The 26,403-nt window shown below is 50.1% G+C and overlaps 1 protein-coding gene across 1 annotated transcript; it reads right to left on the bottom strand.

Annotated features, from left to right (window-relative positions):
- Positions 1 to 139: 139 nt before the first annotated feature.
- Positions 140 to 24,690, bottom strand: LOC100090260 (snurportin-1-like). The gene is made up of 9 exons (XM_029066659.2): positions 24,606 to 24,690; positions 23,162 to 23,327; positions 20,643 to 20,808; positions 12,644 to 12,748; positions 12,454 to 12,550; positions 10,284 to 10,381; positions 8,739 to 8,816; positions 6,637 to 6,717; positions 140 to 1,895 (listed from the first exon to the last, which is right to left on the bottom strand). The coding sequence occupies exons 2-9, from the start codon at positions 23,317 to 23,319 to the stop codon at positions 1,575 to 1,577; spliced, it is 1,104 nt and encodes a 367-aa protein (XP_028922492.1). The 5' UTR covers positions 23,320 to 23,327; positions 24,606 to 24,690; the 3' UTR covers positions 140 to 1,574.
- Positions 24,691 to 26,403: the final 1,713 nt, after the last annotated feature.

Genomic DNA, 26,403 nt, shown 5'->3' with positions numbered 1-26,403 from the left:
ACCACAACTTGTCAGGACCTGGTACTTTCTCAGAAGATTGGGTTATTTTTCTGTCAAGATCATTCCTGGGATGAAGGGATCTGGTGCCCACATGCTTTTCCAGGTCAAACATGGAACACAGCCAAGGAAAACCAGTTCATAAAAGCTACAGCTGTATTTATGCTCAGCAGGGTCATTAACACTCTTAACTCATGAGAGCTGTTTGGCATTCCCAAGTTAATCTGTTATCCTTTTATTTTCAGGCTCTTGGTTACAGGAGAAATTTGGAGATGAATGTCGTGGCCCAGAGTATGGTAAATGACAACTGACAGACCGACAGACACAAACACACTCTCTCTTTTTCTCTCTCCCCACTCATCCATCCTTTCTTTCTCTCATCTTACAAGTAAAGGGGTTTCGGTACCCAGGGGGGACACAATGCAGACAATCCTTTCAAAGTTTGAAAAGTATTAACACAAGAGTGACTGTTCATCTGTCAGGAGTCTTTGTGATGCAGTCAGCAGCACAGCTGAAAAGCAATTTCCTTCTCAGGTCTTACAGATTCATTTTCAGGATACTGTCTCTGAGTGCCGGAAACCCATCCTGCTTACCCTGGACATAAGGAATCCGGGTGACCATATTCCGCCTTCTCCCACTCTCACACCCTCTTACATTCCCAGAACTACTGATTGGCTCAGGAGAAGTTTCTCATTTTAAAAACCTTAAATTGTAAAAATCTGACCCGATTCCCCTTTCAGTGATTCAGGTGCTATTCTGAACAGATACAAGAGAATACAATCTGCTGGGCCAGAGAGGGTCATAACTGAGTTCTGTTGGCCTTGCAGTAGAAAGCAAGGGGTCAGCCCTCTGGGGAGGCTTCAGAAGCGGGCAAGGCAGATGGTCCCCAGCACTCGCCGGCACGAAGAAGCCATTTGGTCAGAGTAGCTCACGTGTGAGTCAGCTCACCAGGCATTTTTCCTTCAACGACGTCGTCCCTGGAGAAGATCCTGCTCGCCTTCTCAAAAGAGGGAAATCAATTCAGATCCTGGAAACAGAAGCTCCCCGACCTGGCCGGAAATCCATTTTCTGTTGCTCAGCTTGGTCTGTCTAAAGCCACCCTGAGAGCCCTTCGGGCCTGGGGTTCTGAAAATCGATTTCGGGGATTGGTGGGGCGGGGAGGTACCAGCCATCTAGAGAGAATTACATACAACCGCTTTCTTAAGAATTGCACACGTTTCCCCACTCGGGCCGAGATCCCCCCTTACCAGTAACAGTTGCTCGATCCAACCCAAACGCCGTCCAAACTGGGAACATTCCAAGGGCGCTACACAGCGGATCTCAACCCGGGACGCACCTGGGTTTCTCCAACGGGGACCCAGAGCACCCTGCTTAGATCCTCCCCTGGAGTGGAGCTGCCGGGAAGCCTCCGGGGAGGAACGGCTTAGGAGACAGAGCAGCCACAATAGTGATTATTATCTCTCTCCTCCTGGCGAATGACCGCAGCAAGCCCCCAGAAGTACCGAGGCTGGGGCAGGAGGCCTGGTAGGGGGTGATTTGGGACGGGGGAGGAGGGATGTCTCCTCCTGTCCCAGCCTTCAACAGCTCTCCATCTGTACCCCGGCCTCGTCCTTCCTGAGCGGAGAATCCGCCGGCCTGGGGGTGGACAGGTACTCCAGCTCGTAGCGTCCATTCTCGGCGGCGGAAGCCGTCTTGCCGCTTGCCTCCTTCTTGCCTCTCTTGTGCTCGATGATCTGCTGGAGTTGCTGTCGGGCGTACTCGGGTTTGGCGGTCAGGGGGCTGGCCGGCACGGCCACGCCGAGCACATCGGACACCATGTAGGGCCGGAGCCAGCCCACCAGCGGCGTGCTGCCGGGGCTGTAGTGGGCTTGCTTGTGGTAGAAGAGAAGCCCGTCCACCTAGACAGGGAAGACCCAAGAGGCGGAGGAGTCAGGGGAGTTACCGAACCGGGTCTCCCAGCCCAGAAGCTTTCCCAAAGTCGACGCATGTGGGGACAGGTCACTGGTCACTAGTAATAATAATAACAATTATAAAAAACAACAATAACAGTGGTATTTGTCAAGTGCTTACGATGTGCCAAACACAAAATTAAGCACTAGATTCAATGATAATAAGTAATAATCGTGGTATTTGTTAAGTGCTTACTATGTGCCAGGCATTGTTCTAAGCGCTGGGGTCTGGATCGAGGCAGATCAGGTTGGATACGGTACCTGTCCCTCAGGGGCTCGTGGTCTCAGTCCCCAGTTTACAGATGAGGGAACTGAGGCCCAGAGAAGTTAAACGACTTGCCCAAGGTTAGATAGCAAACAAGTGGCAGAAACTAGATTAGAACACATGACCTTCTCATCCCACATGGGGCTCACCATCTAGGAGGGAGAATAAGTTTTGAATCCCCATTCTGCAGATGAGGGAACTGAGGCCCAGAGAAGTAAGGAGACTTGCCCAAGGTAAGTGACAGAGGAAGGATTAGAACCCTGGTCCTGTGATTCCCAGGCCTGTGCTCTTTCCACTAGGCCACACTGCTTTCCGAAAGGATAAAACTGTTCCCCTCTTAGGATCGCAAGTCCTTTCAATTATTATTATTGTTACCATTATTACTATTACTGCTACAACCAATAGTATATGTTAAAGCACTTACTCTGAGAAAAGCCCCAAGATAGATACCCAATAATCAGGTCAGACACCATCCCTATCCCACATGGTGCTCACTCTCTAAGGGGAAGACAGAATGGGTATCAAATCCCCAAAGTAACAGATGAGGAAACTGAGGTCCAGAGAAAGGAAGGGAGTTGTCTACAGTCCCACAGCCGGTAAGCGGCCGAGCCGGCGCCAGCCCCCAGGTCTCCCGACTGCCAGGCCCAAGCTCTTTCCCTGAGGTTTTCCGCAAGGCCCTGAACACCGAGAAGAGATTTGGACTCTTTCCCTCACGTACCGCTCCGCCCTCTCAAGTTTCTCGAAAGAAAACACTCGCTTTGGCCGTTTAGAGGCCAGAGTAAACATCGGCTGCGCAAAGGAGGAGGTGAGGTGGGCTCCCGGAGTGCCAGGCTGCAGGAGGGAAGAGGATAAGGGTGCCCATCTGGGTGGCCAGCTGGCCAGGGCAGCCCCGGCGTTCCAGGTGGAGCCAAACCATGCCAGAAGCTACTCTGGGCCTCGGCTTTCTCGTCTGTAAAACGAGGTTGGGGGTTGGGAAACCTGTTCTCCTTCCCCTTAGACCGGGAGCGCCAGGTGGGATGGGAACTGCGTCCGATTGTATTATTCTGTATCTACCCCAGCGCTTAGCACAGGGCTGGGAACATAAAAACAATGTGGCCTACTCTGCTGTGTGACCTTGGCAAGTCACTTCACTTCTCTGTGTCTCAGTTCCCTCATCTGCAAAATGGAGGTTCAATACCTGTTTTGCCTCCTACTCAGACTGGGAGCCCCATGAGGGACATGATTTGTATCTACCTCAGGGCGAAGGAGCGTGGCTCAGTGGCAAGAGCACGGGCTTGGGAGTCAGAGGTCGTGGGTTCTAATCCTGCCTCTACCACTTGTCAGCTGTGACCGTAGGCAAGTCACTTAACTTCTCTGGGCCTCAGTGACCTCATCTGTCAAATGGGGATGAAGACTGTCAGCCCCACCTGGGACAACCTGATATCTTGTATCTAACTCAGTGCTTAGAACAGTGCTTGGCACATAGTGAGAGCTTAATACCCCAGTAGTAATAATAATAACAGGTGACAGGTCACTAATAATAATAATAATAATTATAAAAAACAACAATAACAGTGGTATTTGTCAAGTGCTTACTATGTGCCAAACACAAAACTGAGCGCTGGAGTAGATTCAATGATAATAAGTAATCGTTGTATTTAAGTGCTTATTCTGTAAGCTATGTATGCTTACTATAATAATAAAAATGATGATGATAGAGAAGCAGTACGGCCTAGAGACAAGAGCACAGGCATGGGAGTCAGAAGACCCGATTTCCAGTGCCGACTGCCGCTTGCCTGCTCTGCGAACTTGAGTAAAACGCTTCGCTTCTCTGTGCCTTGGTTTCATCATTTGTAAAATGGGGATCGTAAACACCTGTTCTCTCTCCTGCTTAGATGGTGAGCCTGATGAGGGACAGGGACAGTGTCTGACTTGATGATCCTTTACTCCAGTGCTTGGTACACAGTCAACACCATGGATCCTATTATGAATCATTAATGCATCATGGGACCCCTAGTGCCTTACCGTGGCCATCCTCTAGACTGTAAGCTCACTGTGGGAAGGGAAAGTGTCCGCAAATTCTGTTGTATCGTATTCTCCCAAACGCTTAATACGGTGCTCTGCCCTTAGTAAGCACTCAATAAATACCATCGATTGATTGATTCCCCTGCACTATGGCAGGGTCTCTGCTGCTTGCTATGACCTACAGTTGGGTTTCTCCCAGCCCCACGTGAGGACCTTTTTGTATTTCAGGGATAGAAGCGGTGTGGCCTAGTGGAAAGAGCATGGGCCTGGGAATCAGAAGACCTGGGTTTAATCACGACATGTCTGTTGCATGGCCTTGGGCGAAACAGGGATTCAATCCCTGGTCTCCCTCCTAGTCGGACGGTGACCCCCATGTGGGACCTGATGATCTTGTATGTACCTCAGTGCTTAGTACAGCATTTGCCATGTAGCAAACCATAATGATTATTACTTATCTTTGCAAGACATTAGCCGGCAGGGAAGGCACAAACTCTTCGGGAGGGCCGTGGCCTCTCTAACTAAAGGACCACTTTCCCTGACTTCCAAGGGCCCTGGGGACCATTCACTTTGGAAGCGGGCATTCTGTCAGCAAGATTCTATCTTCTTCCAATTCACCCAGTACTGCTGTCCCACCCACTGGAATAGAAGGCAAACCGGGCCTGGGATGGGAAAGGGCCTGTTTTGACTAAGCCCCCCGTTTCCTCTTCTCCTACTCCTTTCTGCGTCTCTCTGACTTGCTTCCTTTGTTCTTCCCCCTTCCAGTCCCACAGAACTTAGGTCCATATCTATAACTTATTTATTTCTGTTAATGTCTGTCTCCCCCCACCAGACTGTAAGCTTGTTGAGGGCTGGGAATGTGTTGTTTCATACTCTCCCAAGTACTTAGAACAATGGTCTGCACACGGTAAATGCTCAATAAATACGATTGCGTGACTGAAAGGGGGATCTTTGCTAGTGAAGGCTGGAGCGAGAGCACACGGGGACCCACTGAAGCAGCGCTGAAGGGAACAAGAATGGTGTATGGGCAAGAAAAGGAAGTTGAGGAGCCTGGTGCTGCTCCCCCAGCGTCTGGACTAACGTTCCACACACGTGGAGGGAAACCATGAGTTTGAGTCTCCCGAGGACCCAGGCCCTTCCCGGTTGTTTGTGAGGCGCACTGGCTCTTTCTGGCCACTGGTACAGTGGAGCGAGGGGCCAGACACAAGGAAGATAGAGCACGGGGGTCGAACCTCATGTTTTTGGGGGTCTCCCAGCCAGTAGGACCGTCCCCCATGCGTCCGCTAAGATAACGAGCTCCCGAAGGCCCCGGGAATATCCCGCCTGCCTGCACGCCATCCACGGCTGGCATTTGGTTCCTTGGCACCCGACGCCGCGGGCTGACTAGCAGGTCCATCCCTGGAGCTCGGCTCGGGCCGGGCCCCCGGATTTCGGCCCCTGCACGGCTCCGCTGCGGTGGTAGAAGGGAGAGAAGAAGGGCATGGGCTGCCTCCAGAGCAGCAGCTTTGGGATGCCACTTACAAACAGCTGCCTGCCTTGCTGCTCCTGCTTTGGCCTCCATTGATCTCTGGCCCCACCATGGTGCTCCTGCCCGCCCCCACTGAGAGGCGTGGGTGGACGAGCAATGGAGGCGGGGGCACAGAAGAGGGTTCTGGAAGGGTGGCAGGAAGAAAAAGTGGCAATCTGAGGCACCGATATCAGTAGCCCGCATGTCTGGCTAAATCCATCAATGATATTTATTGAGCACTTGCTATTGGTGGAGCTCTGTACTAAGCACTTGGGAGAGTAATAATAATTATGGTATTTGTTAACTGCTTACTATGTGGCAGGCACTATTTTAAACAGTGGGGTTGATAGAAGATAATCAGGTTGGATACAGTCCCTGTCCCACATAGGGCTCACAGTCTTAATCCCCATTTTACAGATGAGGGAACTGAGGCAGAGAAGTGAAGTGACTTGCCCAAGGTCACCCAGCAGACAAGTGGTGGAGCCAGGATTAGAACCCAGGATCTTCTGACTCCCACGACCATGCTCTATCCCCTAGGCCATGCTGCCTAATAAGTACTATAGAACAGAATTAGAAATGGCCTGGAATGCCATTCTCTGACCCAAGGGTTAGAAGATGCAAAGGCCTCTGTTAGTACCTTATCTGTCAGTACATTATCTGCAAGGCACTAAATGACTCTAAAGTATCTCATCTGCAACCTGGAAGTAAGGCAGTAAACAAGGAGAATTTCTGTGATGCGTGGAGCTGTAAAGATCATACCACTCTCCCAACCCAGAAGGCAGCTTTTCCTCTCAACTCAAGGGCCACATATCCTCTCTGAGCTCATGAGCTTGGTGGTTGTCTCGGAGCCCCCGTTCAGCTCTCTCTTTTGGTTTCCCGCTGGCTTCAGATGAGGAGAAACAGCTGTTTTACCTCACCTCAAAAGGGAAATCCGTGGACAGCAACTTGCAGAGGCTCTCAGGAGTACTTGGAAAAGTCTTCAGACCCACAAATTTAAACTAGGAGAGAAATAGAAGTTAGGTTTCCAGAGCAGCAGCTGATGTACGTAAATCTCTTCTATTATGACATTTCAAAATTTCAGGTTTAGTCACTATTGCCTTAAGTTCCCCCGCACCCCTGCTCCAACAGCTTTCTCGCTGCATCTTCCATCCTCCGCCTATCTGCAGAGTTTTGTGGCTTCACCACTAGCTCTGCCACTCCTCACCCCAGTCCCCGCTCAGAGCAGGAGGAGCTTCTTTGCATCCCCTTGGGGCTTTTCAAAGCTGCCACTTCTGGTCCTCAAGAAGCCCCTAGGTGCCGGGATAATAATTTTGCTATTTGTTAAGCACCTACTATGTGTCAAGTACTTTTTTAAGCGCTGGGGTGGATACAAGATAATCAAGTTGGATCCAGTCCCTGCTCCACCTGAAGCTCACACTCTAAGCCTCACTCAATTAATATCACTGATGGACTGATTAATTGATTGGATAACCAGGCATTCAGGCCAGCAGCATTGTAGCCATTTGCCAGGGCATTAAAGTGAGTAAAGAAAAGCCATGGTTGAAGCACTCTGACGCCTCCATCTTAGATCAGGGATAGTGGGATCTAGCTGAAAGAGCGCAGACCCTGGGAATCAGAGGACCTGGGTTCTAATCCCAACTCAGCCCCTCTTCTGCTTTGGGACCTGGACAAGTCACTTTTCTTCCCTATGGCTCAGTTTCCTCATCTGTAAAATGGGGATTCAATGCCTGTTGTTGGGGTTTTTTTAATGGTATTTGTTAAGTGCTTACTATGGTGCCAGGCACTGTACTAAGCGCTGGGATAGATATGAGATCATCAGGCTAGACAGAGCCCCTGTCCCACATGGAGCTCAGTCTAAATTCCCATTTTATAGGGTATCTGAGGCACTGAGAAGTGAAGTGGCTTGCCCAAAGTCACACAGCAGTCAAATGGCGAAGCTGGGATTAGAACCCAGGACCTTCTGACTTCCAGGCCCATGCTCTATCCACTAGGCCTCGCTGCTTCATGCTGCCTTTTCTGCCTCCAATTTAGACTGTGAACCCCATGCGGAACTTGATTATCTTGTATCTACCCCAGTATTTAGTACAGCAAGCACTTAATAAATATCTCAATTATTATTATTCTAACTCATGGGCACTGGGGGAAATGGGGGAGAGGCAAGAGCCTCCCTCCTCAGCTGCTCTCTCTCACAATTTCTCAGGCCTCTCAGGTTCCCAAGGTAGCCTTCTCGGGCTTGGCCCTTTTTAGGGAAGGGCAGGACCGGTTGGCTTTCATCCTGGGCAGATGTGACCAGTCGCTTGGGACTGAGCTGGGGCTGTGGCTAGCTTTTTCCCTTCATTCCTTAGGAGGAGGCTGGCTTCGGCATTGATTCGTTTGTCATTCCGTTCCTCTGTACAGGGTTCGGATCCAGGACCCCAACCCCAGCGGCCCTGATCAACGAGGAAAATGTTTTAGGCCTTGCAGCGGTCTGAAAATTTGAACACCTGAACTCAGGCGTGACTGCAGAGCATCCTGGAGACTGCCATGTTTTCGCTGGGTGCTAACTGGGCCATCTGAAAAGGTCAGACCATGCCACTTCCTCCAATGTCCAAGAAACATCATCACTGGCATTTATTGAGTACTTTCTGTGTGCAGAGCACTGTACTAACTGCTTGGGAGAGCACAGTACAACTAAGTTAGTGGACATGTTCCCTGCCGAGAGGCGGGGTGGAAAGAGAGTGGGAGAGATTCTAATCCTGGCTCTGCCACTTGTCTTCTGAGGGACCTTGGGTAAGTCACATCATTTCTCTGTGCCTCAGTTACCTCATCTGTAAAATGGGGATTAAGACTGTGAGCCCCATATGGGACATAGACTATGTCCAATCTGATTAGCTTGTATCTACCCCAGCGCGTAGAACAGTGCCTGGAATATAGTTAGCACGTAGCAACCACCATTAAAAAGAAAAAGAAAAACTCACAAAAAACCCTTCCCAACAAATGAAATTTGCCAAACCTCCTCAACCTCTAGACATAAACTTACTGGATTAAGCCTGGTTTTTTCTCCCAGGCCCTCCTCTTCGGACAACTTTGAATGCACCCAATAGAATCGGAAATCTGTCTGGAGATAAGGAAGAAACAAAAGATTAGAATCTCACCCTCTACAAACTCTGCATCTCCCAAACTGGGGCAACCCACAACCTGCCCCAAACACACACACCCGGAGGACCCTGCCCATTTTACAAGCTGGACCCTCTTCCCAAAGGCCTGTTCCAGTCAGCGCTTCTGCATTTTCTGCTGGGTGTAGCCCGGCCCCTGAGGCTTGCTGGAAGATTTTCAGAATGTCTTTCACCTGCGCTCCTCCCTGCCAAAAACACGTCTGCCCGAGGAAGGGCAGCGAGGATTTGGAATCCCAGCAAAACGAAGGGACTTTATAAGAGTCAAGGGGCCGGGTCTGCCTGGGACCGTGGCACTTTTCTGGAGGATTTTTGCGTTAGACGATTTCTCTGGGACTGAAAGGGGAGAATCTACTGCAGCCTGGTAGACGGAGGCCACAGAGCCACAAAACCTGGTAGACGGAGGCCATAGGGCCACAACGGAGCCACTTCCCACTTGCCTTCCTCCAGAAACTACTTGGGGTGAGGGGGTAGGGCACCCATATATCGGGAAGGCCATTTGACAGACATATGTGATTGGGAAAGCCTGAAATGCCACCACCCCACACTCCCTGCTGGCACCTTGGAGCCTCCAGCAAGCCCCCACAGTTCAGGCAGGCTGTCCGAAGGGAACAACTGGTAGACCACCAACCAGGCCTCCTGAAAACAGCACAGGACAGAGTCAGGAAACCCAGGTCATGATCCCAGTTCTGCTTCTTGCCTGTTGCATTACCTGGGGCAAGTCACTTCACTTCTCTGTGACTGAGTTTACTCATTTCCCAAGGAAGTATCGATGACTTCGATTCTCAGCATCCCGTACAAACTCAGGAGCTCATCACGTAAATGGTAACGGGGAAGCTCTCCAATAACATTATAATAATAAGGTAAACAATATTTTCACGGAATTTGTCAAGCGCTTAACTACGACAGGCAGCGTACTAAGCTCTGGGGTAGGGACAAGATAATCGGGTTGGATACAGACCCTGTTCCACATGGGGTTCACAGTCTTAATCCTCATTTTACAGAAGAGGTAACAGAAAAGTAAAGTGACTTGCTCAAGTTCACACAACAGACGAGGCGGAGCTGGAATTAGAAGCCAGGTCCTCTGAACCCCAGGTCTGTGCTTAATCACTTATTATGTGCCAAGCACTGTACTAAACGCTGGGATAGATACAAGATCATCAGGTCCCACATGGGGCTCACAGTCTAAGTAGGAGGGAGAACAGGGATTGAATCCCCATTTTGCCGACGAGGGAACTGAGTCACAGAGAAGTTACGTGATTTGGCCAAGGTCACACAGCAGGCAAGTGGCAGAGCTGGGATTAGAACCCAGGTCCTCTGACTCTTGGACCCAGGCCCTAACCACTAGGCCATGCTGCCTCCCAGGAAGGAACCCCGTAGACGAGAAAGGGGCCGGGGCAGAAGATCCCTACCTGACAGTCATAGATGGGGTGTCCCCTCCAGCACATCACATCCAGAACGTAGTAGGTTTGGTTCACTTCACTGTAGATGCAATCCAGGATGGTGTAGTCTAGGGAGAAAAACACAGCAAATTCAGCAAAACAGACTCTGAAATGCAGGGTTCGATTTCAGGGTGGCTGTTTTTTTCATTACTATTATTACCATTATTATTAGACCCAAAGAAAAGTTGCTGCTTCACAGTTACTTTGGGCTACAGGAAATTTCCCAATTCTGATCCCACTGACTAAGCGGAAGAGTCCTGGAAAAGCTCCAGGCTGAAATCCCAACCCTCTTGTTTCAGACCTCCACTAGCAACTTCCTCTGCAACACTGCAAGAGCCTGCCCCTTCCGCTCTTCAAACAGCCAACACACTGGGCCAGGCAAGCTGGACATATGAGAAACTGCGTGGCTTAGTGGAAAGAGCCCGGGCTTGGGAGTCAGAGTTCATGGGTTCGAATGCCGGCTCTGCCACTTGTCAGCTGTGTGACTGTGGGCAAGTCAAGTAACTTCTCTGTGCCTCAGTTCCCTCATCTGTAAAATGGGGATCAACTGTGAGTCTCATGTGGGACAACCTGATTACCCTGTATCTACCCCAGCGCTTAGAATAGTGCTCTGCACATAGTAAGAGCTTAACAAATACCAACATTATTATTATTACTCTCTGTGCCTCAGTTACCTCATTGGGAAAATGGGGATGAAGACTGGGAGCCCCACGTGGGACAACCTGCTTACCTTGTATTTACCCCAGCGCTGAGAACGGTACTTGGCACATAGTAAGCGTTTAACAAATACCATCATTATTACCTCGACTACTGCGACGGCCTCCTTGCTGACCTCCCTACCTCCAGCCTCCCCTTCTCCAGTCAGTATTTCAGCCTGCCAACCTAATCAGTGTTCTAAAACATCATTCTGGGCCTGTCTCCGCACGCCTCAAAAACCTAAAATCGTTTCCTCTTCCTCTCCCCATCCGGCAGAAACTCCTGACCATCGGCTTTAAGTCACTCAACCAGGTCTGGCACCTCCACCTAACCACGCTCCTCTCCCACAACACCTTGGCTTGCACGCTTCATTCCTATTAGCCTCATTCTCATCTCTGCCCAAAATGAGCTTACAGCCTAGAGGGGGAGACACACAGGAAAATAAATCAATAAACTGTGGCTTTGTACCTGAGTGGTGCGGTGTTGGGTGAGGGGTGGTGAATAAAGGGTGCAGATCAAGGGCAAGGGTGACACAGAAAGGAGCCGGAGAAGAGAAGCAGCGTGGCTCAGTGGAAAGAGCACGGGCTTTGGAGTCAGAGGTCATGGGTTCAAATCCCGGCTCTGCCACTTGTCAGCTGTGTGACTGTGGGCAAGTCACTTAACTTATCTGTGCTTCAGTTACCTCATCTGTAAAATGGGGATTACGACTGGTGAGCCCCACGTGATTCCCCTGTGTCTACCCCAGCGCTTAGAACAGTGCTCTGCACACAGTAAGCGCTTAACAAATACCAACATTATTATTATTATTATTATTGAGAGGAAATGAGGGCTTAGTCAGGGAAGGCCTCTGAGGAGATTTGCTTTTATTAAGGCTATGCGGGCTGTGTGAAGTAGCAGGGCCTAATGGAAAGAGCACAGGCCTGGGTATCAGAAGGATCTGAGTTCTAATCTTTGCTTGGCCACTTCATCCATTCATTCAATCGTATTTATTGAGCGCTTACTGAAGGGAGTACTACACGCTTGGGAAAGTACAAAACAACAATAAACAGACACGTTCCCTGCCCACAGTGAGTTTACAGTCTGTGGGTGAGAGGGAGACAGACATTAATATATGTAATCTTGGGCAAGTCACTTTACTGCTCTGTGTAAATCCCTCATCTGTTACATGGGGATTAAGACTGTGAGCTCCATATGGGTCATGGACTGTATCCAATCTGACTGGCTGATTAGCACTCAGTACAGTGCCTGGGACATAGTAAGCAAATGCCATTTAAAAAATACTCTCCCAAGTGCTTAAAACAGTTCTCTGCACACAGAAAATGCTCAATAAATACATCAATCAGTTAATCAATCATCAATCAGTTAATCAACAGAGGACTGATGTAGAGAACAGGCTGGGCAGGGGTCCATTTGGGGAGGAAAAGAAGAGGGTTTGGATTATTACCTTTTCCCGTCACTGAGTTATGCCTGTTGCCTCCTGGGAGCAGGGAAGGGAATCTGTTGACACAGAAGCCACTCTTGGTATACGCTGCAGTAGAGCCCTGTGAAGAAAGCAAGTCCAAACCTTCACTCACCTGGACCCCGAGGAGGCAGAACAGCCCCCATCTCGGGCAGGAACCCCCTCAAGTGCTTACCCGAGAAGCCACAATAAGGGCTCGTTTCCCAACAGGGCACACCACCACAATCCATTCCTGGGCCAGGTCCGAGGGTACGTCGATCAGCCACTCGGAAAGCATCAGCTAAGAAACAGACAGACGGGAGGTGAGGCTGAGCATTTCCTTTTTTTAAAAAAAAAAAATGGTTATTTGCTACTTGCTATGGTCCAGGCACTGTTCTAAGCCTGATACAAGCTAATCAGGATGGACACAGTCCCTGTCCGACATGGGACTCACAGTCTCAATCACTATTTTCCAGATGAGGAAACTGAGGCACAGAGAAGTTAAGTGATTTGCCCAAGGTCACACAGCAGGCAAGTGGCAGAGCTGGGATCAAAACCCAGGTACTTCTGACTCCCAGGCCGGGGCTCTATCCACTAGGCCATGGTGCTTTTCGGTTTTCTACAGGAAACAGAAAAGTCCTTGTGGATAACTAAGAGGCCTGTGCCTCAGTTCCCACACCTGTAAAATGGGGATTAAGACCGTGAACTCTCTGTGGGACAGGGACTGTGTCCAATCCAGTTATCTTGTATCTACCCCTGTGCTTAGAACAGCGCCTGGTAACATGTCCAAAACAGAACTCCTTATCTTTCCACCCAAACCCTATCCTCCCTCTGACTTTCCCATCACTGTAGACGGCACGACCACTCTTCCTGTCTTATAAGCCCATAACCTTGGCATTATTCTTGACTCCTCTCTCTCATTCAACCCAGATATCACTAAATCCTGGCAGTCCCACCTTTCACAACACTGCGAAAATCCTTCTCTATCCAAATTGCTACCACATTAATACAATCACTCATCCTATCTTGCCTGGAATACTGCATCGGCCTCCTTGCTGACCTCCCAGCCTTCTGTCTCTCCCCACTCCAATCCACACTTCACTCTGCTGCCCAGAACATTTTTCTGCAAAAACGTTCAGGACACGTTTCTCCACTCCTCAAAAAACTCCAGTGGTTGCCCATCCACCTCCATATCAAACAAAACCTCCTCAGCATTGACTTTAAAGCACTCAATCACCTTGCCCCCTCCACCTCTTCTTGCTGCTCTCCTACTACAATCCAGCTCGCACACTTCGATTCTCTAATGCTAACTTTCTCAATTCATTCAATCGTATTTATTGAGCACTCCCTGTGTGAAGAGCACTGTACTAAGCGCTTGGAAAGTACAATTTGACTTGATCTCGTCTATCTCGTTGCGGACCCCTCGCCCACCTCCTGCCTCTGGCCTGGAACACCCTTCCTCCTCAAATTTGACAATTACTCTCCCCCGTTCCAAAGCCTGCTGAAGGCACTTCTCCTCCAAGAGGCCTTCCCTAAGTCCCCCTTTCTGCGTCGCCCTGACTCGCTCCCTTTGTTCATCCCCCCCCTCCCTACCCCACAGCACTTACGTACAGATCCGTAATTTATTTTTTTTACATTAATGTCTGTCTCCCTCCCTCTAGACTGTAAGCTCACTGTGGGCAGGGAATGTGTCTGTTTATTGTTGTATTGTACTCTTCCAAGTGCTTATCACAGTGCTCTGCACACTGTAAACACTCAGTAAATATGACTGAATGAAATACCACAATTACCACCTCATTATTGTATTATTGTTAAGGGTGATGACACACATCATTTTATTAGTAGCTTTTCAGGAAGTGTTAGTTCAAACCAATTCAATAACCTATGACAAAAAGTTATGCTATTAACATCAACAATTGACTCAACTGCTGTGATACTTCTTGTGAAAAAAGACCGCGATGACTAGTATTAATGGGTTAGTGGGGGTGACCATCAAGATTTTTTTTCTCTACAGATTTAGTCTCCCAAAAATCCTAGAAAAATTAAAAAAAACCCCGGAAAACTCCTGCCCCCACCATCCTCCACCCGCCCCCCAACGTTCATTTATTTGCTCCCAAGACCATTCCAATAATAATAATCATCATCATCATCCCTAGGTTCTTAATCAGTCATTCCATCAATGGTATTTGAGCACTTTCTGAGTGCTGCAGACTATACTAAGTACTTGGGAAAGTACATAAATAATGAGATAAACATGCCCTGCTCTCAAAGACCTTACAGTTGAACAGGGGAGAGAGGCATAGTCAATTAAATAATCCACATGTCTTTTATTGAGCTCTTAGTATCTAAAGAGTCCTGTACTATGTACTTGGGACATAATCCCTGCCCTCAAGGAGCTTAGAGTTTAGTGGGGGAGACAGATGCTAAAATAAATTATAAGTAGGGGGAAGAAATAGAGTAGAAAGACATGGACAGACTGATAATGAAAGCAAGAGGAAGCCCAAGAATAGAGCAGGAAGCAGTAAAAACATACTGGGATGAAACAGCTGAACAAATGACTGAGTACAGATTCGTATATAAATGCAAACCAAACACATATACCCAAGGGATGATAACAGGAATAAAATGTACAAGTGCAACAGGTGGGTGTGCACTTGATGAGACTGAGCCGTTGGGAATGAATGGGGAGAAGCCTTCTTGGAGGAGGTGGGATTTTCACAGGACTATAAAGATGGAGAGAGTCGGATCTGGGGAATTTGGGCAGGGTGGGGCAGGATAAGCATCACGTAGGAAGTGGGAGCGTCCAGAGTGGGGTACAATTAGAAGGTGAACGTTAGAAGGTGTGAGGAGTTTGGCAATGCGGTGGGGAGTGGTGACAAGTACTGAGGAGAAAGCTGTTGGACAGCCTTGAAGCCAACAATGAGAAATTTCTCTCTGAAGTGGGGAGAGATGGCTACAACACTCAGTCAGTCAGTGGCATTTACTGAGCGCTTATTGTGCGCACAGCACTCACTGTTCTAAGAGCTTGAGAGTATAATTGAGTGTAAAGTGTAAATTGAGTGTAATAATTGGGAATGTATGATCCCTGCCCTCAAAGAGCATACGGTCTAGTTGGGGAGGCAGAAGTTAAAATAAATTATAGGTAGGGGAAGCAGCGGAGTATCATCGATCCATCAGTCGTATTTACTGAGTGCTTACTGGGTACCGAGCACAGTACTAAGCACTTGGGAGAGTACAATGTACCAGAGTTGGCAGACGTTCCCTGCCCACAACGAGTAAAAAGATATGGGAACGGGTCTACCAATTCTGTTGTATTGTACATTCCCAAGTGCTTAGAACAGTGCTTGGCACACAGTAAGTGTTCAATAAATACCACTGACTGATTGATAGATATGGACAAAAGGGCTGGGGGTAGAGGAAGTGCTTAGGGGGTGTGAATGCAAATGCACAGATGATGCAGAAGGAAGGGAGAGCAGGGTGGGGAAATGAAAGAACAGATGAGAAGGCTTCCTGGAGGAGGTGTGATTTCAAAAGGGCTTCGAAAAGGGGGAGAGTGCTGATCTGTCAGATATGAGGTGGGAGGGAGTTTCAGGCAGGAAGGAAGGTGGGAGGAGGGAGGAGGTGGCAAAGAAAGGCAACGCGAGGGAAAGTCAGCAGGTTGGAATTAGAGGAGTGAAGTGTGAGGGCTGTGCTGTAGTAGGAGAGGAGCGAGGTTAGCTGGGGGTGGTGGGGGAGAGGTGAATGAGTGCCTTAAAGCCAACAGAAAGGAGTGCTGCTTGATGTGGAAGTGGATGGAGGTTTTTGAGGAGTGGGGAGATGTTCGCAGAACGATGTTTAAGGAAAGTGATCCAGGCAGCAGAGTGCAATGTGGACAGGAGAGGGGAGAGGCTGGAACCGGGGAGGTGAGCAAGGAGGCTGCAGCGACAGTAATCTGGCCACAGAAGCCCCCTTAGGAAGAGCCCTCCCTCTACACCTTCCCTACCTCGGGGTCGGGTCTGAGATACAGTGTGGCTACAAGTGCAGACAGTCTCTCCCCCGGCTAAGCTAGGCTAGCCTAGGCGGAGTCTTTCAGACATTGGCAAAACTTAATCTCTCGCTCCTGGTGATGCCCAGAGTGGGTGAACCAGCCCTTTTAGGGAATGCTCCAGTCAAGGGGAGAAACAAGAAAAACTATGGACCACAAGGAGAAGGGGGTGAGAAAGCTCTCTCAGGGAATACAAAGGCTCTAAAAAGAGAGCATTTGGGGCAGCTGAAGCGGTGTGAAAGCCCTTAAAGGAAGTGTTCCGGGAAGGAGGGGAGCAGAGGAAACTCCAACTCTACATACGTACATATTTTTTCTTTCTCGGGGTCGGGTCGGAGACACAGTGTGGCTACAAGTGCAGACAGTTTCTTCCCCGGCTAAGCTAGGCTAGTCTAGGCGGAGTCCTTCAGACATTGGCAAAACTTTTTTTCTCGCTCCTGAAGGAAGTGTTCCTGGAAGGAGGGGAGCAGAGGAAACTCCAACTCTACATAAATACATATTTTTTCTTTCTCTTTGTTTCTCTCTGAGATTTTACGAGGTCAAAATGGAAAAAAAATCCAGCAATTTTCAAATACTGTATCATTCCAAAAACAACCCGTAACCTGTTCTGGGCCCCTAAAAAGTTTTAGGGTCATAAAATCCATGAAAAGGTGCCCAGTCTTAAGACAGCACTGCCTAAGCTTTTGCGTCAAGAACCCCATTTGCCAGAATGTAAACAAACCAATGGTCTGTCCAGCCCCAAATTTGGCTTCTGTCAAAGGCGCCAGTGACCATTCTGAGGCACAGTGTGCGAGTGGCCCTGCTGGTCAGCCAAACCCATGGCTGGGGATGGACCTTCTAACATCCCTAACCTTTCTTTCTAATAGCCCACATGGACCTTTCACCCAGAAATGTATTCAGCCTCTTTTGAAACCTGCGAGCTTCAGTCGACACAACTTCCTGTGGAAGTGAAACCCGCATGCTTACCTCAGGGTAGAGAAGTGCTTCCTTTTGCGTGTCATGAACTTAATCACCTGCAAGCATTAATTACCCCTCCTCGCCCCCACCCTGTCCCTGGGGCCTGGAACTGGGGGATTTGTTGAAGAGCAATTCCACGCGTACCCTATTCTCTCCCTTTCCGATTTCATGGGCTTCAATCATGTCCCCACTCTGTCTTTGTCTTTCCAGAATTAAAGATGCTAATTTCTTCAGGCTCTCCTTGAGCACAAACTACCCAGTTCCAAATCCCAGCTCTGCCATCTGCCTGCTGTGTGATCCTAGGCAAGCCACTGAACTTTTCTGTGCTTCGGTTTCCTCAAAAAAAATGAATATTTTTAAAAAATGGTAATTGAAAACTACTTAATCTGTGCCAGGCATTGTACTAAGTGCTGGGGTAGATACAAGCTAATCAGGTTGGACCCAGTCAATGTCCCACATGGGGCTTAAAATCTTAATTCCCATTTTACCGAAGAGGGAATGAGGCGCAGAGAAGTGACGTGACTTGCCTAAGTTCACACCTCAGACCATTGGCGGAGCTGGGCTGAGAAGCCAGGTTCTCTGACTCCCAGGGCCGTGCTCCTTCCAGTAGGTCACACTGCCTCTCTAAATAATGGCAATAAATCACACAGACATAAAACGCAAAAAGCTGAGGTGGGCATAAATAGGGTTGATAAGTGCTAGAGGGGGCACTTTAGGGGCACTAAGGCTCAGGGTGCTGGGGAATGAATCCACTAGACCAAAGTCTCCTTGAGGGCAGGGATCGTGCCTACCAACTCTGTTGTACTGTACTTTCTCAAGTGCTTAGTACAGTGTGCTGCCCACAGTAAGCGCTCAATAAATACCATTGATTGATTAATGCAGGAAGGCTTGTTGGAGGGGGTGGGCTTTTAAGAGGGCTTTGGCTCAGTCTCTGAAAATGCTACTGTAGAGATGATCCTGAACCAACAGGAAAGTCTATGACTTTGATTCTCATCTCCTTATGCCAGGACCTGGTGAGTGGAAGCCAGGAGGCACCCAGGTCAGATTCCACACCCGCTCAGCGAGTCTGGAAGCCTGCCCATGCTCTCCTTCCCCAGCGGTAATAATAATAATGATAATTATGGTATTTGTTAAGCACTTACTGTACTAAGCGCTGGGGTCAATACAAGCATATCCCATTAGAACAGTCCCTGTCCCACATAGGGCTCCCAGTCTCAATCCTCATTTTACAGATGAGGAACTGAGGCCCAGAGAAGTGAAGTGAGTTGCCTGAGGTCACACGGCAGACAAGTGGCGGAGCGGGGATTAGAACCCATGACCTCCTGACTCCCAGGTCCGTGCTTCTTCGGGCTACTTTCGGCTGGGTCTGGGGGCCGGAGGGGAGCCAGATTGTGGGCCCCCTTGCCGGTCGATGGGTCCCGTGGGGACAGTACGCCCGGACAAGTAACCGGGAGTCTGCTCGTGACAAACGTCTGAGTCTTCAAGTGAGGAAAAGGTTCTGGAGGTGAACGTTGAGGTGAGTAAGCTTATAACCAATGGCACCTTCAGGGCAAAATGTGTACTACTGCCGTGTGCAGAATTTTTTCGTTTCACCCTACTCATGAAAGCATTTTCATCCCGCCTTTTTCCTTGAGACACACCCCAGGGGAAACAATTCCGGTTGGAGGGTGGGTTTGGAAATCTCACGCGGCTTTCCTCCTGGCCCTCTCGGCTCAAGCGTTTCCGCGAGTCCGAATATCCTGCTTTCCTAAGCTTCCCCTTCCTCCCATGTCGTACAGTTCCAGCCCAGGGATGCATGTCCTGTTTCCCTCGACTCCGGATAAAGCTGGAGCTACAGTGAGAAAGACAGTCTGTGTGTATACAGGTGACCCTCCCACCCTGCCCGTGCCTGGTTTTCGTCCCTCCTTTTCAGCAGCGGAAGAGTTGGAGCAGGGCAGCGAATCGGGCAATCCTGCAGCCATCCAGCATGGAACCCCCTCCTCTCCGCCTCAGTTCTGGGATCCTCTGGGAGGTAACTGAGAACCGGGGCAGCCTCTCTCCCCACCCTGAGGACGGCATGGCCTAGAGAAAGGAGTGTGGCTCTGGGAGTCAGAAGACCTGGGTTCTGATCCCAGCTCTGCCCTTGCCTGTTGTGTGACCTCGGGCAAGTCACTCCTCGGGGACTCAGTTTCCTCACCTGTAAAATGAGGATTCAATCCTTGTTCTTTCTCCCCACCTTAGACTGGTTTCCTTGACAGTGTTTGGCACAAAGTAAGCACTTGAAAAATACAACAATTATTAATACCACGAGGCTCATCGTTTAAGTAGGAGGGAGAAAGGGTATTTAATCCCTATTTTATTTATTCATTCATTCAATAGTATTTATTGAGTGCTTACTATGTGCAGAGCACTGTACTAAGTGCTTGGAATGTACAATTCGGCATCAGATAGAGACAATCTCTGCCCAATGACGGGCTCACAGTCTAATCGGGGGAGACAGACGGCAGAGTAAAACAGAACGGAACAAAAACTAGACAACATTATCACGATAAATAGAATCAAGGGGATGTAACCTCATTAACAAAATAAATAGAATAAAAAATATATACAAATGAGCACAGTACTGAGGGGAAGGGAACTGGGAGGGGGAGGAGCAGAGGGAAAGGGGGCTTAGCTGAGGGGAGGTGAAGGGGGGAAGGGGGAGGAGCAGAGGGAGCAGAGGGAAAAGGGGTAGCTCAGTCTGGGAAGGCCTCTTGGAGGAGGTGAGCTACAGATGGAGCACAGAAGTGCTTGCCCAAGGTAAGAGAGCAGGCAAGTGGCAGAGCGGGATTAAAACCTAGGTCTTCTGACTCCCAGACCTGTACTCTTTCCACTGGGCCTTGCTAGAGTGTTCTGCACAAGCAGCGTGGCTCAGTGGAAAGAGCCTGGGCTTCGGAGTCAGAGGTCATGGGTTTGCCACTTGTCAGCTGTGTGACTGTGGGCAAGTCACTTAACTTCTCTGTGCCTCAGTTACCTCATCTGTAAAATGGGGATTAACTATGAGCCTCACATGGGACAACCTGATTACCCTTATCTCCCTCAGCGCTTAGAACAGTGCTCTGCACATAGTAAGCGCTTAACAAATACCAACATTATTATTATTACCATCAGTATTACTACTAATGTCACTATATGCATTTGCTGCAACCATCACCGGACATCAGAGCACCCCAGGAGCCAGAGGTGGCCGCTCACTCACCTGGTTGGCATAGCGCTTTGGTAACTTCTTGCCGACGTCAATGTCCATTTCCTCATCTCCCCTTTTGTCTCCCTCCTCCTCCTCCTTCTCCTCCTCCTCGCTGTCCATTCCTGACCAGTCGTCCTCGGCCAGCCTCCTGGCATGGTTCACGTAATCCAGACGCTTGCTTAAAAAGGCACAGAGAGGGTCTTATCCTCTCGCCCGCAAACACCCGACAGGCAGCGACTCGGGCTCCGTGTCTGGAGCTCCAGCTGCTGAGGTGGCTTCGGGGGTTTCAGCGGGAGCAAAGGGCAACCAGCTGAGTCCCGGCTGCGATGGAGCCTTAGAGAGGATCACGTCCTGGCCCCCTCGCAGGCCCCTCAAGGGAAGGTCCGGCGATGTGAGTTAGCTTTCTGGGAGACTAAAACTGCAGTTTCTGACCAGGGACAGAGAAGGAAAGGGAATCTCCCAGGCAGTTTTCAGAAATGCCACTGAGTTCTCTCAAGCATCAGATGGAAAGAAAAAGCTAGGACCGACCTCCCTCAGTTGGGGTCTCCCACAGTAACCCGGCTTTACTGAGACCTGAGAGGAACGGAAGGCTCAGAGAGCTCTGGGAAAGAGAAAAATGCTCCAAACCCAACTTTGTGGCTCTCCAGTTTCCCAAGCTTTCTGGAGAAGAAATCAATCCTTTCAACAGTTCATTCATAATCCATCAATCAGTGGTATTTATTGAGGGCTTACTGTGTGCAGTTCTAAATGCTTGGGAGAGTACAATACCGCAAGAGTTGGTAGACGTGCTCCCTGCCCACAGAGAGCTTACAATCTAGAGGGAGAGAATATCAAAAACATAATAATAACAATATAATAATAATAAAACATAAGGAGCATGGGCCTGGGAGTCAGGAAGACCTGGGTACCAATTCCCACTCCACCACTTTCAGCTGTGTGACTTTCAGCAAGTCACTTGACTTCTCTGTGCCCGTTACCTCATCTGTAAAATGGGGATTAAGACTGTGAGCCCAATGTGGGCCAGGGGCTGTGTCCAACCTGATGATCTTGTATCTACCCCAGCTTTTAGTAGCGTGCCTGGAACATAGAAAGCATTTAACAAATGCCACCAAAAAAAACCCCCACAAAATGAAGTCACCTGAGCAGTTTAAGGCTAAATTACACGTCTCTTAGGCTGTTCTAATCTAATTTTAAGAGCACCCCAAGTGAATGAACAACCCAATGACAACAGCACTACAGTCCAGTGTTTCAGAAAACACCACAAGCTCACACTTAGACACACTCAGTTTGACAGGTTGTCAGGTAATCAGTGGGGCTCACAGTCTTAATCCCCATTTTACAGGTGAGGGAACTGAGGCCCTGAGAAGTTAAGTAGCTTACCCAAGTGGTGGAACCGGGATTAGAACCTATGTCCTCTGACTCCCAAACCCGTGCTCTTTCCACTAAGCCACGCTGCTCCTCAAAGAGTTAAAAATATTTATAAATAGTTGGGCACCGCCTTTTAAGCGCTTGATATTCACCCCACCTTCATCCCTACAGCACTTTTGTATAGATCCATAAATTATTTCAATGTCTGCCTCCCCCTCTAGACTGTAAACTCCTGGTGGGCAGAGAAAATGTCTTTGAACCCTTTCCTACTGTTCACTCCCAAGGGCGTAATAGTGTTCTGCAGACAGTCAGGGCTCGGTAAATACCACCGCTTGATTTACTCCATGAATAAGAACAAACTGGAATGAACCCAAGGCCATGAAGAAACAGCTTTTCTGAACAGTGAGGTGAACTGGGTACTGACGCTAGACTATCAGGCCTCCCTGGAACTCTTAATATTTCTAGTAAGCAGCGGTTCACTGCGGTTTGGACTGCCATAGCGCCCTCAGAACAAAATCAGACTCTCTGTCCAAGAGGCAACTCATCAACTGATCCTACAGGCTGAATTCACAATGGCTCGCCTGCTATTTTCATCTTGGCATCTAGGACAGGGCAAAGGGCAAATTTTTGTCCCAACACGGCCTCTCAGTTGGACAACCAGTCTTGTTGGGGGAAAGGAGCCACTACTGAGGACCGGCCATACAGAGAAGCAGCATGACCTTGGGGAAAGAGCCCAGGCCCGGGAGTCAGAAGATCTGGGTTCTAATCCCGGCTCCATCACTTGTCTGCTGGGTGACCTTGGGCGAATCACTTCACTTTTCTGCGGCTCAGTTACCTCCTCAGCAAAATGGGGGTTAGGACTGTGGGACATGAAATGTGCCTAACCTGAGTACCTTGTATATACGCAAGTGCTTAGTACAGTGCCTGGCACATACTAGTCACTTAACAAAAACCATTAAAGAAAAAAGAAAAAGAAGTGTCCCTTGTCATGATTTCTACCTTTAAACTGCTCTGCCAGTGGAAAAACGGGCAGCAGGAAGGCACACTCTATGCTCTGAGCAGAGTAAGCTCTCAATAAATCTTATCGATTGGGACTGGTTGATTAATAGATAACCCCAGTGCCTTCAGAGTTGCTCTAGGGGATCAGCTAAGGGGTCACTTACGATTTCTGGAGTTCAAGCAACCGACGTCGCCTCTCTCCCTGCTCCAGAGAACTGTACTTGGATTTGTACTGGGCCAGACGAGGGTGCGGGGCCGCCGTGCTGTTCAGCTCCCGGGACACCGAGAAGCTGCTGGCCAGGGCCTGACTGAGCTCATCCATCTTGACGCCTGCAAAGGAGAAACATGAAAAGGAGGTCAGGGAGAAAATGAGGACAGCAAGAGGAGGGATTTGCTTTTTGGGTTGGTGGAGGCATCATTCACTGGCAAAAGGGATCAGTGGGAGGGGAACACCGCCTAAGCGGCACTAAGCACTAAGCGCTTAGGACAGTTCAATATAACAGACTTTAAACTGTGAGCTCCTCGTGGGCAGGGAATGTCACTGCTTACTGTTGCACTGTGCTTTCCCAAGTGCTTAGTACAGTGCTCTGCCTGCAGTAAGCACTCAATAATTTTGATTCAATGAATGAATTATGATGGATCAATTGTCAGGAGGTGGTCCCAGGCCCAGGACTGGCTTGGGGATCTGGTGTCCCAGGACAAGGGGGTGACCTAGATCAGGGGGAGGCCTGGGTCAGGGAGTGACCGGGTTGGGGGGGGTCCTGGGGGAAGTTCCGGGCTGGGGATACCCTAGGTCAGGGGGTGACTGGATAGAGGGGAGGCCCGGGGGTGGGGGTGAACGGGTCAGCGGGAGCCCTGGACCTGGGGAGTGGGTGGGTCCTGGGTCAGGGGGTGACCGGGTCAGGGGAGAGTCCGGGCTGGGGGTGACTGTCATGGGGAGCCCTGAGCCTGGGGGTCCTGGGTCAGGGGCCGATAGGGTCAGGGGAGACTTATGGGGAGCCCTGGGCCTGGGGGTCCTGGGTCAGGGGGTAATAGGGTCAGGGGAGAACCCGGGCTAGGGGTGGCTGTCATGGGGAGGCCTGGGCCTGGAGGTCCCGAGTCAGGGGGGTTTGGGGGAAGCTCCAGGCAGGGATGTCCTAGGTCAGGGGGGTGAGTGGATGGAGGTGAGGCTCAAGGGTGGGGGTGAATGGGTCGGGGGGGCTCCGGGCCTGGGGGGGGGGGGCGATTGGGGAGGTCCTGGGTCCTGGGAGGGGGATCCTGGGTCAGGGGGGAGGGGAGGTCCTGGGTCTGGGAGTGGGGGGGATGCTGGGTCGGGGGCGCACCGGGTCTGGGGTGGGGGGGTCCTGGGTCTGGGGGTGGAGGGAGCCTGGATCAGGGGGCGACCCGGGTCTGGGGAGGGCGGGGAAATGGAGAGGTCCTGGGTCTGGGTTGGGGGGGTGCTGGGTCTGGGGAGGATCCTGGGTCAGGGGAAGCCCCGGGCCTGGTGGGGGAGAGGAGGCCCTGGTTGGGGCGGGGGGTGCCCGGGTCTTGCGGGGGTTGGGGTCCGGAAGGCGGCGGGGGCGGAGGCGGCTCGGCCCGGGGACCCCCCACAACCACACCGACACTCACCCAACACCCGACCAGCAGGAGGCGGAGCCGAAGCCGAACCGGAACCGAGCCGGTGCCGAAGGCGAAGTCGAGCCGAGCCGAGCCGAAGTCGGGCCGAAGCCGAGCCGAAGCCGAGCCGAGCCCGAGCGAGCCACGTGGCTCCGGCTCCGCCTCGCGCCCGGCCCCGCCCCCTCCTCACGTCGCCTCGCGCCCGCCGCGCCGGACCCCGCCCCCGCCCCCCATTGGCCCAGAGAAGGCGCGAGGCTCGGCGGCCCCGGGTGGTGGGTTCGAATCCCGCCTCCGCCACTGGCCCGCTGCGCCACCTTGGGCGAGCCCCCCTTTAGGGCCTCAGTTCCCTCGTCTGGAAAATGGGGAGGTAGACTGGGAGCCTCACCTCACCTCATCAAAATGGGCATGAAAAAATGGGGGACAATCTGATTGCCCTGTATAATAATAAAGTTGGTATTTGTTAAGCGCTTACTACGTGCAGAGCACTGTTCTAAGCGCTGGGGGAGATACAGGGGCCTCAGGTTGTCCCCCGTGGGGCTCACAGGCCCATTTTACAGAGGAGAGAACTGAGGCCCAGAGATGTGAAGTGACTTGCCCAAGGTCACACAGCGGACAAGCGGCGGAGCCGGGATTTGAAGTAAGCGCTTAACAAATGCCATAATTATCATTGTCATTATTATTAAAAGGGCAAGCACTTAGTCTATTCATTCAATCATCTTTATTGAGTGCATGGGGGAAGCAGCGTGGCTCAGTGGAAAGAGCCTGGGCTTGGGAGTCAGAGGTCATGGGTTCGACTCCCGGCTCTGCCACTTGTCAGCTGTGTGACTGTGGGCAAGTCACTTCACTTCTCTGGGCCTCAGTTCCCTCATCTGTAAAATGGGGATGAAGACTGTGAGCCTCACGTGGGATGACCTGATGACCCTGTATCTCCCCCAGCGCTTAGAACAGTGCTCTGCGCATAGTAAGCGCTTAACCAATACCAACATTATTTATACTGGGGGCAGAGCACTGTACTAAGCCCCGGGAAGGCACAATTTGGCAATAGAGACAATCCTTATGCTCTGCACCCAGTAAGTGCTCAATTAATACGATTGAATGAATGGACTAAGCGCTTGAATGTTAAAGCACTTACAATGTGCCAAGCACTGTTCCAAGCGCTGGGGTAGATATATAGATTGAAGCAGCGTGGCTCAATGGAAAGACCACGGGCTGGGGAGTCAAGAGATCATGGGTTCTAATCGCAGCTCCACCTCTTGTCAGCTGTGTGACTTTGGGCAAGTCACTTAACTTGTCTGTGCCTCAGTTACCTCATCTGTAAAATGGGATGAAGACTGTGAGCCCCACGTGGGGCAACCCGATCATCTTGTATCCCCCCCCACCGCTTAGAACAGTGCTTTGCACATAGTAAGCGCTTAACAAATGTCATCATTAGTAGTAGTAGTAAGTGCTTAAATGCCATCATTATTAGTAGTAGATTAGACTGTAAGCCCGTCAAACAGCAGGGACTGTCTCTATCTGTTGCCGACTTGTTCATTCCAAGCGCTTAGTACAGTGCTCTGCACATAGAAAGCGCTCAATAAATACTATTGAATGAATAGTAGCAATAGTAAGTGCTTAACAAGTGTCATCATTATTAGTAGTAGTAGTAGTAAGTGCTTAACAAATGCCATCATTATTAGTAGTAGTAAGTGCTTAACAAGTGTCATTATTATTAGTAGTAGTAAGTGCTTATCAAATGCCATCATTATTATTATTTTGCTTTTATTAGGCTACTCTTGTCCCGAATTAGGCTCCTCAAGTTCCTCGTAGC

Source organism: Ornithorhynchus anatinus, chromosome 5 (assembly GCF_004115215.2).
Source record: "Ornithorhynchus anatinus isolate Pmale09 chromosome 5, mOrnAna1.pri.v4, whole genome shotgun sequence".
Lineage (NCBI taxonomy): Eukaryota > Metazoa > Chordata > Mammalia > Monotremata > Ornithorhynchidae > Ornithorhynchus > Ornithorhynchus anatinus.
This window is presented reverse-complemented; position numbering and strand designations above follow the sequence as displayed.